Source organism: Filicampus tigris, chromosome 21 (assembly GCF_054856515.1).
Source record: "Filicampus tigris isolate MCC_2025a chromosome 21, RoL_Ftig_1.0, whole genome shotgun sequence".
In the NCBI taxonomy this organism is placed as follows: domain Eukaryota; kingdom Metazoa; phylum Chordata; class Actinopteri; order Syngnathiformes; family Syngnathidae; genus Filicampus; species Filicampus tigris.
In genome coordinates, this window is record NC_141237.1 from 5,925,917 (window position 1) to 5,939,266 (window position 13,350).

Consider the following 13,350-nt stretch of genomic DNA (forward strand, 5'->3'; position numbering starts at 1 on the left):
AAATCCTGATGTAGAGCACCTGAATTTAATTGTTCACCGTCTGTCTACTTGGCTAACCGAAGAGGGCAGAGCGCAGACATTACTGAAGCACAGGTGAAAAGTTCTTGGCGCTGCAATTGCTTTCGTTAAAGCTCATTTGGGGGCTACAAAGCTCCAAACACCAAAGACTGTATTGTCCACGCATTAGCAAAAGTGTGGCGGCTTCCTGACTACATGGAACGTTCTCTGTTCCTGGCAATGTCGTCGAGACAGTCTTTTACAGGCTGGTTTTAATCTAAAAGAAGAAACAGATGATTCACCAGACTGCCAAGGAGATGTCTATCCATAAAGATGAATGCAAAAACTTCCTTGAGGAAAGAGGAACGTAGAACAAGGAAAGTGACAAACCAGGTGGAGTTAAGTGCTTCCTTATAATGCGCATGCCATCAACAATGTTGGACATCATTTGAATAATAAAAAGTCTGTCTGTTCTTGTGAATGATCTGCTTAATGCAATATCTGAGCCACGCAACTGTCTGTGGGTTAGCGACACTGAGTATGACGTATCTCTACTTTTGTGGTACATATGGCTGCATTTTCAATTGCATCGGGTAGTTGCATTTCCTATGCGCTCGGTTCCCTCTTCTTTGCCAAAATTGCACCATGGCCAAAGAATTGTTTTTTATTTTTAGATCTTTGGTCACTCTGCATGCACAATTACTTCCCACTCGATCACTGTAACAAATTTCCTGTTTCTAGGTCATTTATTTGGCCTGAAAATTACTATGAAGAAACAAAGCATTTTCAAGGCCTGGATGCTTATAGTAAAAGGGCACGTTGATGTCGTTTATTGGTGACAATCCACAACCATTGCATTTCTTCATCATGACTCTGAATAGTCTTTACCTTAAAATAAGCTTTCCATAAAGTCAGTTTCCAGTGACCTAAATAGTTTCCTTGGCCAAAATATTTTGAAAAATACTTTATAAAGCTATATTAAGCTACTTTATAAAGACTTGAGCAGGAAATGACACTAAATGCAGGGATAGAAATTGATTCACAAACTGGCGACCAAGTTAGGGTTTGGGAACAATGTTCCTTCTAAAATTACACAGGATGAGCTTCCTTTGAGTGTCCTTTTGTCCAGAAAAGCATTTTATGATTATATTATTTATATTATATATTCTGTAAATCCCATTGTGCTTAGACATCATGTTTGTTTAAATTAAGTCATCCCGATTGCATGGCAAATGCAGTATTTGTTTACATGCTGCATATCATTGTGACACTTGAGACGGGACACCCGGAAAGCTTCTATTGTAGAAAAAAAACTTTGGGGCATGCATCAGAAAATTTAGGCGGAACTCCAAATTGTTATAACTTTTGGTATGTTTCAAGTACCTTTGCACTCCAATTAGGATTTGGTTTTGCTTTTTTTGCATGATCTCTGTCTTCTCAAGGCAAGTGCTAAGTGCAAATAACCATCCCTCTTTTACGTCCTGAATCTGTTGTCACTCTCCCAACTGTGCGTATTTGTTGTTATCTTTTCTCCGTTTGCACAGATGTTGCTGTGGCCATTTGTTTATCACACTGGGTTGCTATACGGATACCACACATTCCAGATAGTGTATGCCTGAGATGGCAACAACTTTGTCTGTGCAGAACACTGCAACTGTTGGGACTTATTGTTACAGCTCGGTCTTATCTGGCTCACCAAGTAGTCGCTGATTTGTATCAGGGCTAAGTAGCGTACAATTGTCTTTTCGATACGAGCGCTATATGCTTGATTAAAATGCAGCTTGGGCGAGAGGTAGGAGCATCTTAAGTGTCAACTCACAACACAGGAATTGCCGTATTTACTTTTATATGGACCAATTTGGTGAACTGCTTTGTATGAGTGTGTACAACAGGCTTTTCGATACTAAACCATGCGCTACATTTGCAAGTCCTTCAGGTGTCACAGGTTTAGTTTATTGGAAAAGAAAGTGAGGTGTCATTGCATTAGTTTGAAATCCAAGAGGCAGTCTGCACCAAAACGAGATGATTATACGAATTATGTGGTTCTGCACAGTGATTCATGAGACACAGTTAAAGACAATTGTTTTTTTTTTAATTGACATTTTCACTCTTTGCCCCATTTAAGTGTATTCACATTCATTGGGTATTTGTCCAAAACTGATTAGTACCGTAAATGTGAGACATTAAGGGTGTAGTCTACTCACAAAGTAGTTTTTTAGAAATGTCCTTAAGGTGGCGTAGCATCTATTATTATCCACCACATGAGATGTGCATGATCAGCCCAACCTTATCAAAGAAAAACTGGTCACGTTTATTTCTATGCCACAAACTATTTCAGACAGGAAATTGTAACAGACAGCAAAATTCATCCACAATATCAAAATATCCCTGTCAAAAAAAATCTTTGCAGAGGCAAACAAACATTAATAATAAAACAAAGTTTTTGTTTAACTGAACACACTCTTTTTTAACCAAAGCAAACAAAAACACGAATAACCTGCATATTTGTAAAAACAAAGCCAAATAAACACATCAGACTATCAGTAATTATCATTTGTAACTAATTTTTCAAGAGTTCTTGCGACAATACGTGTACTAGACAGTGAACCAACAAACAAAATGTAAATATTTAGAAGAAGGGTTTTTTTTTGTGTGTACAATCCATAGTCATTTGCAAGTGAGTGTGCAGTCACTGACACTAAATTCAAGTAGCATGCATTTCAAACCTGAGTCCGTCCAAAAAAATATACACTATTATAAAGCAGACTTGGCGGTGTTGGACTTGGGAATGTGCCTTACATGAAAAGCTAGCGACCTCATGTGGAGGAGGCTGAAAGATACACTTGAAATCCTGAATAGCAATTATCTTTTGTTGGATTAAAAGTATTGTATTTAAATGCCACTTAAATGTTCACTTAAAGCACACATAAATAAAGCAGTGCAGAAATGTGTTGTGCTGTGGAATCACAAACTACACACTCAATAAGTTCTCTTTGTTAAAACAATACATATACTTAGCCCACTATTTGAATTTGAGGACCATGTTACATAATGCAATGCAGTCTCATTGAAGCATCCAAATGACTAAGGCTTCCTAATGTTAACAAGCTGAAAGAGTTAAAACCAGCTGCAGCGCTTAAAAAACACACCAAATTTCTCCACATCTTCTGCATGTATCGCCTTGTCGTACTTTCTTACAACTTGTGTAAATGTTCTTTCTTTACACTATTCGTTGGAGTACAGTTATGACACATTATGGCATTAGGGACGGCTCACTTTGTGAGACTTTGTGGCCTCAGTCCTTCCAGCGACGTTGCATGATATATATATTGTTTTACTCTTTAATTAGTCGTCTCAAAAAACATGAAATCCTGCAAAAAAGGAGAACAACGAATGTTAATGGAGAAAACACAAACTGACAATGTGCAAGCACTGAAGTTGAATTGCCTGCCACGTCCTCTAAATTAACTGTGAAAACTGTTCTGACGTTTTCGAAATGGAGCAAATATGCCCGGAAGAGGCAGAGAGAGCTAAAAATCTGTTTTAAATTTATGGTAAAGGTGGTTGGTTTCATGTCACACTTCCAACTAAATGTTAGCTAAGCGCCACAAAGAGTGGTCACTACAGGAAAGTTTCCGACAGCCAGCAAAGGGAAACATCATCTCAGGGGAATGCTGGTTCCTATGAGGCCTTTTCAACTTTAATTTGACCCAAACAGACATTTGCAGATAACTGCTCACCTTTCAATAGGAATAACTACCAATGATCCGTGCATACAATCAGCTGCAGGGTCTCCGTGGCTCCTAAACAAGTCCTAACTTTTATTCATTATTATTATTATTATTTTTGAAAATATGCCATTGTCACAGACCAGAATGACCAGAACCCCCAACAATATTTCAGGTATTTATGTTAGAGTGGCAGATTGCTTGGTTAGCAAAAATAGTGCATAAAAATTGATTTAAAATTATATAATATTGGTCCCAAATAGCCTACCCCCAATGGTCATGTTGAATGAATGAGAGGACTTAAATTTTGCTTTCTTAAACCTTGAAATACCCTGATGCTTCCAGACATATTCAGGATGTTCTGGTTAAACTACTTAGGTAGGCCTTTTGACCAAAATGTCATAAATTTGGCAGAATTGAGGAAAGAAATCATGCTGAGGGCTCAAGCACAGTTGTAAGCCTAAAAATATCTGGAAAGACGGATGAACGACCGTAAATCCTTTTTGTCACAGAGGGATACTTACAATGAGAAAACATGCCCCGATCATGACAGCCTTCATCCTCACGTCCAGGTCCATGGGAAATTGGATTCCAAAGTTGTCGGAATCTGTGAACACTTCCCGAAGGAGGCCCGTCCACTGCTTGCTGATTTTCCCAATCTTGCTGACCTCATCCATGGTCAGAATCTGAAAGAAGAGGCATATAAGACACAAACTGCTGACATCTGGATCTTTAAGACACAAATGTTGGACTTGTTGTTGGTTTCTAAACCATGGCAGAATTCCCACTCATTTCCAGGCTGTCTGCCCGCTGGCCCACTGACTTGAGTTTTGTGTCCCTTAAGGTAGCGAGGGAAAAAACAGCGTTGTGATATGACGCTTGTTATTTCTACCTCTGTATCAGTGATCTTGAATCCCTGCTCAGCTGAATCAAATACAACGAGCTGAGAAATGGAGTTCAGACCTTGTGTCAGAGCTTCCAGTTTATAACCAAATTCCTTACCTTGGAGCACTGGGAGAACCTCTGAGCACCTCAAGAAATGCCCAGGACTGAATGGCGTTTGGACAACTTTAACGGATTTCTGTGTTTGTTTGCACCCACCTCAAAGTCCACATCTGGAAGGCAGCTCCATCCACAGAAGGGCCCATGGATCTTGAGGACCGGCTCCGTGTGTTCATTGGTGACAATGAATTTCGGAGAGAAGGGGTGCCACTGTTGCGCGACATACCCCACCGTGTTTCCCGGAGGGGCCTGCACCTCCAACTACAGGAATTTTTTAAACAACAAATACTGTATAAATTTGTTGCTGAATACAGCGGTACTTGTCAGACTACAATACATTCATTTGGTCAAATGTAAAAATAGAAAAAATCAAAATATGTAATCGTTAGTCTCTTAGCATGATTGCCGAAGTTATTTTTTTTTAACTTTGTGTTATCAAATCATAAATAAATAAATAAAAAACATATACTGTGTATATATATACCAAAGCTAAAACTTAAATTTCTTCTTGTTTTCTGAAAACGTTCAAATATGATTTGGGTAGCTATGCTATTCAGCTAACCATATAGAAATTACATGGGAAATGTCCTTCTGAAAGTATTTTCCTGTGTTTAATGGCAAAAGAAAACAAAAACCTAAGGCGAAGATATGAGCATGGTCTCACCTCTTGTAGACAGCATGGGAAGAAACAGGACATGCACTTGAGTGGTCGGGTGACAGTGATGATCTCCTGCCCAAAGTTGTCCAGAACGTGGATGGAGAAGGGACGCATGGGACCGCAGCACTGTCGACTCAGGCAGTCGTTCTCCTCAACGGCATAAAACACGTTCTGGCCCATTGAGTTACGCACCTCGTACTTGTTGTTGCTCTCGAATCCAACGAGAGCTGTGAGGACACACAACGAGCAATAACGGTTGCACTTCAACAACTGCACTTGTATGTTAAGTTTCCCTCACTTAAAAACACGAGACAGACGGATCTCGCTTCTTACCTTCTACAAGCTCAACTTTCTGTTTGATGAGTAACTGGTCCACCTAGAAAGGTAGACACTGAAAACATTACCATAAATGCCTGGTACACTTTCAATGCATACTTTTGCCAAAGCTTTGTTTTTTACCCCCACACAATTTATCCGTACTTCTACTTCAATAAGTTGTAAAGTGTGAGTACTCTTGCCACCTCTGTATTTCATTCACTTTATTCTGCTCATAAAAATAATGTATAAAATAATGGAATCATTATATAACGTTTACCTGAGTGAGGTATTCCAATCCAGGTGGACAACCTGGTATTCCCGGGCTGGGAACCTCGTACATGTTCATGTCCTCAACCTGTTGAGGAGTAACATCCAACACTGACATCTGCTGCCCTCTTCCGTTCATTTGAGGGGTGACAGTCATAAACAAAACTGAGACTGATCTGCGGCAGGTGGTCTATCACGCTATCCATGGATCAATAGTACGTTTTCTAAGACCGGGAAGTGACGTAAAAAGACATAATTCAATGATAACCATGCGATTAAATATTTGTGTAGAGGGACCCAACGACGTTTAAACGGGACTCTGGTCCACAATTGTGTGCGTTTCGGGGAGGATAAGTGGGTCAAACGAGTGATGTGAGATGAGCGCAAGCGCGTGCGCCCCACTTGTCACTGTCACGCGCCGCGAGCCGCGAGCGTCCGTAGACACGCGTGTCAGATGACGTCACATGCACGCAGCTGTGCAGCCGCTAAAAGTGCGACTACTCACCGATTTTCGGGCCGCGACTTGCATCAATAACGGGCCACTCCGGAACTAACCCCTGTAATAAACGTCTAATCCCATTGGTTGACGTCACAGCGCTTCCTGTCCGCTGCAGCCAATTATGAGGCGACAAATGAACAGACTGTAGATTACGCAATCAAATAGCATAATAAAATATGATACGATGATTATCTAGCTATAAAACTAAACTCGAAATTCAAATTTGAATTAGTGTTCCAACTTTATTCGTTATTATTTTTAGAATAATTATTTTTTTCACATATGTTTTAATTATTTTTTTTACATATATTTTAATTATTTTAATCTTATCTATATAATAATTCTATCAATCTTATCTTTATCCTGAATATCCTTTGTGTATGCAGTGGTGTACTATTAAAGGTTATTAAATGTCAAATTTCCACTAGAGGACAGTATTGAGCTAATAATGCACAATTGCGTGGTCACCACTAAGTCTAATGCACAAATAGCCTTTTTCCATTTTCCAACCAACAATATTCCCACATATCAAACACACTTTAAAGTGACACACACACACAGTTGTGCACCATGCTTCTGTATTACAAATTGCGTGATGCCAGCGGGTCGACTTTCCCCATTTGCGAGTAAAAAATCACCGGATTCCCTCAAGCAGTGCTGATTTCTTCCCGAGAAACGCTAATGAGAACAAATGATGACTGGGGCACAGATCTGCTGACACTTCAGCTGGTTTCCGGCAGCTAAAACCTTCTTTTAATTGATTTGTGTAACACAAATTGCCCAAGTGACCCGCTGTAACCCAGAAAACAATGCATGCACCATCAGTGGTGTGTTATCATAAGACAAATGTGGATGTGGAAATACTACATACCTTTTTACACATAGCTATGTTTTTGATTAAGACTTCCTCATCAGAACATTAGAAGGGCCTGTACATTGTAATACAACAATTATAACAATTCTGCCTTAACAAAGACATATGTATTTATTTAAAGGTATCAGGGCCATATTGAAAAGAAAAAATAATTTGGAGAGCAAGAGGTGATTCACACCATCAAGTTAAATTGCTCTGTTTGTCAGTGTGAGCGCAAACCCATCAGGCTAGTGCTTGAAAGCAAAAAAAAAGTCAAAAGCCTGCTAGAACATCTGAACTCTGTTTTCCACTTGCCAATTTAGATTTTCACTAACAACCCAGGGTAAACTTAGCTTCTCCCTGACATACAAAGATCTTTGTCCCTCAGTCGAGATGTATTGCTTCAACATATCAGCTAGGTTCTTCTGGCATTTTATGACGCTACAGAAAGATCACCAAAATATGCAAATTGTTGAGTTTTTCAGAAAATAGCCAAGGGTGGGTCCCTCAGAAAAACTGAATAGGTTAATTTGTAAATCGTGAACTGCAAATAGTCCATGTTCACAGTATTTTGTGTATTTTAAAGTGTCTTGGTGAAGGTGTAATTTAGTTTTTTCATATACAGGTCCGGTATTGCATCCTATCACACTGTGCTTTGTGTTGAGGGAGCAATACCACACCAAAAAAAAAGGCTGCGCACCATCAAGGGAGCTTTTTATCACCTGGAATGGCCGAGAAGAGAACTGACACTGATGTTCTTCATCAGTGAGATCAAAACAAACCAGTACAACGCCAGTCTTCTCTGCTCCCATCTGAATAAACACAGCAGACAGTCAGGGGTCTTTGAAAGCCGCTCAGATTGTCTTTCTGACTCTAAGAGCCCAGTTACACCCACCGGGGGTTTCTCTCTCTCTCTCTCTCTTTGTGTGTGTGCTCGCCACATTCCTACCTGTTTTACAATCCGTCTGTTTGTGTTTGCGCCACGCTCTTTAGCCGTGCGGGTAATCTTTCGTGCACTCCTAACGAGCTTGTCGCGTCGGCCGCATAATGAGGACACCCCGAGATGGATGTGAAAAAAGGCCTCCATTTATGCCGCTTTTGTCTTGTTGTTCATTAGGTTAGCGTAAGGTTACAATACATTACGCCCAGTCCCAGTGTTCCCAGCTCAAAATTGCTCGTGTCACAGAGGAGGCTGGGTTGTATTTCACCCTGATATTTTTGTTTTTATTTTTTGTCAAAATTAGGGGTACAGCCAGAGTCCATTTCTATTACACTAATGTCCCCCACAGGGCTAATTATTGAACTTTTTTGTAGCCTGTGCGCTCAGTATGCTTGGTTTGGCAACTAGTATTCATAAATGGCCGACAGTCAGCCACTGGTTTTGCGCCGGAGTACGTCATCGCAACATCGCAGATGTAACAGCCGATCAAAACTGCAGTCTGTAAACTGGCAAGACCTGCAAATACAGTTTATCGCTGGCATCGGCCTGTGACCTCCTATGTCACAATTGGGTAAATATCCTGTTTTTTCACAAATCCATACTATTGACCAGACCACAATTGTGTATTTTTTTACACAAATAATTGACATATCTAAAAATGGCTTGCTCTCTTTGAAGATGCAATGTTTATAAACTAGCAAATGACGTTTTTGTCGTCTCCTGAAAAGTGACGATTTTGGAGGTACAAGGATTCTGCCTGAAGCCAGCGATATACAGCATACATATTGTGTTTCATAGCAATACGTATGTTTTTTTAATTTCACAACGATGTACGTGGCACACCAAGTAAAGTCAGTGAATAGGGGAGAGGTAGCTTTTCGAAATATCCACACCTCCTTCATTCTATCCGACTTCCAACTTTCCTGACAATTATGTTCTGTTTAGGGTTAGGGCTAACCCTTAGCCCGTTAGCAGCGCGTCAGCTAGATGTGTACGACTCAATCAGTCGTCAACTCATTATTTCTCGATTGTCTGTTACAGTGAGGTTTTACCATTTTTTTTCTTTACTTCATATATACACGATAGTTTTAGTTTACCCCTTCTACACGCTTCCAACACCAGCAAACTTATTACAACAAATGTAACTTTTGAAACTTTCTTTCAAAACACAATGTTAACATATTGAAACGCATACAAAAGACAAGGTCAACCATAAAATATATGGAAAATACTGTGCATATTATAGTGTCAGTGTGTTAGATACAGTGGATAGAAAGTCTACACACCTCTTTTCAAATGCCAGGTTTTTGACACTGTCCATTATTTCCAATGGGAAAAAACGTTTGGTGGAGATTTCTGTACAGTGTTATTTATGTTTTTCTTAAGAGTGATGTCGTGATGTCATTGCATCATTCATGGATGTCCGAGCTTTTGTCTCCTCACTTCAGCCCCTCCCTCCTGCTATTCACTCCACCCCCTCCTACCTCGCCAACCCCCGTCAAGTGCTTTTGTGCACCGTGACTTTCCGACGGGGGTTATCTGAGCGGAGACAGTATGCCTCGCTCTGGCACGGGACCTCAGTTTCCACGGCAACTTTATAATTGTTTTGGACGGGGTCCAAGCGCCGCTGGACGCCTCAGCGTTATTGATGTCAAAAGAAACGTGTATGAAATAAGGAGACATGGAGAGCGTCCATATGGTTCCATACGCGCTCACACGCAAGGCCGCTACACTCATTTTCTATGAGAGTTGTCCCCCTCTTTCTCTTTTTACATTTTCATTTTTTTACAATAGAGTTCATAGGTATTATGAAACCGTATTCCAAATTTGGATCCTGCTACATCCAGCATGCTTGTCCCTTCATGTTTGCAGTAGTCCCTCCTGTCTCATCCGGGCCATGAGGCCATCGTCGTATGGGTAGAGTATGGCAGCCTTATTGAGGACAATGTACATCCATCACAGCGCGATACAAATGTGAATTAGTGCGGCGGCACCCAAAAGCATTCAATCATGCATCTTTTCATTGCAGGTCACATAATTGTCATCTGCGTTTTGACAAGGGCAGCTATCCCAGTGCTTGTCACCATAACCATATTATGACACACACACACACACACACCACCACCCCATGCTATTATATGCTGGGAGACACATTTATCCACTGTGTCAAACTCGAGGCCTGGGGACCAGATCCAGTCCACCACATGATTTTTTTGTGGCCCATTAAATCAAGTTGTCTATTTAATGTTTCTAACTAAATGGATTTGCTATTTTTATTTTGGTAGGAAATCTGTCTGAAAATTGCCTTTTTTCCTGTGTGTATATATATATAGAAACAAACCATCGTAGAATATATGATCTTTTTCCTTGATCCAAATGCTCCCCCGCCCATCTCCACACCCTTCCTTCACTCTATCCCCATCTTAATTTATGACCTGCAAGGCCGAGTCCATGGAGTGAGAAGTGAGTGAGACTGGTGTGAAAGCTCTGAATGGAGCAGTGCCAACAGGCCCTCCAAAACAAGACAAAAAAAAAGGCACCACAGCTGTTTTGGGGGCAAACGTCAAGTCGCGTCTTCTGCGGCCGGTTCTGTCTCTGACTGGCGCTCATGCTGACTTTATTATGTAAACGCTCGCGGCATGTTATATTTACAGGTACGGAAACCTTCAGGGACGTGTGCCGTGTGAGATTAGGTTTATTTAGCAAGTGGACTAGAATCCGAAATGCCAAGAACAGAGAGTGTGCATCTCATTATTTCCACTGTGACTGATGCGTTGCCTTTTGAGATCTAGTTTGAAGTGGAAAAGCACCACAAACTGAGGGGAGCAAAGCTGTTTTCTGCGTTTGGTCATGTCGTTTGCAATGTGAGCCCAAAGACAGTTTGACGTCAATTTCAGCCGACAGCAGAGGGCAGTATAGGATGACATATCAGTGCCCTGAGATTAATTAAAATTGATGGATTAGTCTGTTTAATTTATATTCCGCAAATGCTATATTAATCAGAATACCACATTTAGACTAGTACACTACCACACAGTGTTGCCCTGAGCCCACTTTAAGAATGATTTGTGGATGTACCTTATTACTTTTGACAGACTACCAAACCTAATTCCACAGATTGCTTCATCTTTCTCCATCTTGTTGAGTGTTTTATAGATGAAACAAAGACAAGTTTCACTGTGTTCTGATCCCTTATTAGCTGAGGAGCCACAGTGTTCTAAGACGATGATTCTCAAACACATTCTGTCTGCATGTCATACTTCCAGCAAATATCCCCTTTTTTCTGTGTATCTGGCCATCTGCAGACCGCGATCCGTCCTCAAACTGGGGAGATCTCAAAGGTGTTATTTTTCAAAGCCAGCCTCGTGTCTACCTCCTGCCGAGGGCCGGTAGTCGTGGTTCAAGGAGCGTTCTCGGAAAGGGGGAGCGGGTTCTTCTGAGGCCCACCTTGTACCCCTCCCTGCTCGTCCCCGTCTCCTTATCCTTTGAGGGTGTCATAACGGCGGCCTGTATAACATGGCTTACTGCTGATGGAGCTCGGTTGCACTTGATGGGGCCTCCTCCCTACTCCTAGTAAATTCCACACTGGTGAAGAGGGGAGTGCATGCATTATGTCTTCCGGAATGTAGAGGGTGCTCCAAGTCCACGTTTGAAAACCAGAAGGCGTGAAGTCCCCCCGACAACAGCAAGTGAAATCTGTGCTTTGTGCTCTTGTTGTATGAAATAATAAGAAACAAATGCAAAGCCGCAGAACATGCAGCTGTTGTGGTGCCATACAGTTGACTGGAGGATGTGTATGAATGTTTCTCCGTGTGCGTGTGTAAAATGGGACAGTGCGGCGTGAACAGCACGAAAACAATCCCCCGCACCTGGTACTCACCTCTCGGGCGGACACGACGGCATGCTGGCACGCCGTAAAACTCCTTTGTGGAAAAACACCATCACGCTGAGGCTGATAAAAAAGGGAAAATAGGATTTCCCCCCCCCCCATTTTAAGATGTGCGTGTGTGTGTGTGCGCGTGCGCGTCTGCGACGAATGAGATTTTTTTAACAATACAGTAGAATCTGTTTAGAAACCTTTGATTCAAGCAGTTAAGAAAACAATGAAAGGACTACGGTATAGTTTAAGAAAATATCAAAATTAATGTATAAATCTTCCATTTTAAAGATACAGTAGAGTTGAGAGCAATTCCAAATCAAAGAAAATCATAAGGTGCAGTAATTATTCGTAAAGGTGTACTTTAAAAATTCTGAATGTAATTATTTTTGTCTAGTGTAAAACTATTCAGAGTTATGAATTATGGTTAAAGGTATAATTTAGAAATATTCAGAATAATTGTGTTACTTTTGTTTTCACTTACACATTTAAACAAATTGAAAATATGTGTAATTTTTTTTTTACATATTTTACAATCTTTGTGGATTTGAATTTAGACATATCTAAATACCTATATTTAGATATTTTATATCATAATAATTTAATCCATATTTTTATTTACGTACCATTGTATATTTAAAATCTGCCTGATAAATTGTCGTGACGAATACAATGTCGTTAAAATGTTATCAAATATAACACACTGTAAATAGAAGTGAAATCATAGTTGCACAATTTCATTGTCAGTCATACTATTTCGTTCTACATTTATAGATCCACAGTTTACAGTTTATATACACACAATCAGTACATGTATAGTCTACATAGTTATTTCCACAGTTTTTATCATACCACATTTGTTAATGCGAATGACTATACTTTTTCATATGTATGTTCAACCTGGACTGGCCCAACGCACACACAAGGATGTCGCCCTGCCTGTTTCAGTGTTGGCGCAGGGTCAAAGTTCACTGCGCTTTGGGGCTCTGGGTCGCCGTCGGCTAAATGTGAGCCGCGGGAGCATGTGGATGGCACGCTTGCGGTGTGCACAATGCTCCTCTGTTCTTGGTGCTCTAAGTAACTAACACACACACACACACGCACACACCTGAGTTTACACGCACACAACTTTGCTTGAAAAACAGGGATCATTGGCTAGATGCTCCCAACAGAGAATAGCAAGTCCTTCCAACGCACACACACTTCAGTGT

General features: G+C 40.7%; 1 protein-coding gene and 1 long non-coding RNA gene across 4 annotated transcripts in view; one reads left to right on the forward strand and one right to left on the reverse strand.

The window, feature by feature from the left end:
• Positions 1 to 13,350, forward strand: part of LOC147127341 (uncharacterized) — a 125,217-nt gene that overhangs the window by 46,305 nt on the left and 65,562 nt on the right. The window contains exon 4 of one of the 3 annotated variants that reach the window (XR_015084360.1): positions 4,298 to 5,167. The exons of the other annotated variants lie outside the window; for them this stretch is intronic. This is a non-coding gene — a long non-coding RNA (uncharacterized LOC147127341). Of the gene's footprint in view, positions 1 to 4,297; positions 5,168 to 13,350 lie in introns of those variants that run through there. 3 annotated transcript variants of the gene reach the window in all.
• LOC147127343 (phospholipid scramblase 2) lies at positions 2,068 to 6,538 on the reverse strand. Its single transcript, XM_086021071.1, has 7 exons — positions 6,476 to 6,538; positions 5,981 to 6,058; positions 5,719 to 5,761; positions 5,392 to 5,612; positions 4,827 to 4,988; positions 4,250 to 4,411; positions 2,068 to 3,368 (listed from the first exon to the last, which is right to left on the reverse strand). Exons 1-7 carry the CDS (start codon positions 6,497 to 6,499, stop codon positions 3,339 to 3,341), a joined length of 720 nt encoding a protein of 239 aa, XP_085877197.1. The 5' UTR covers positions 6,500 to 6,538; the 3' UTR covers positions 2,068 to 3,338.

Coding starts and splice junctions, on each gene's coding strand:
- LOC147127343 (XM_086021071.1), bottom strand. CDS start 6,499: ATGCAAGTCGCGGCCCGAAAATCG. Junction 4,989..5,391: donor TCCCATGCTGTCTACAAGAG/GTGAGACCATGC, acceptor AAATTCCTGTAG/TTGGAGGTGCAGGCCCCTCC. Junction 3,369..4,249: donor TCGGGGCATGTTTTCTCATT/GTAAGTATCCCT, acceptor CCTTTTTTGCAG/GATTTCATGTTTTTTGAGAC.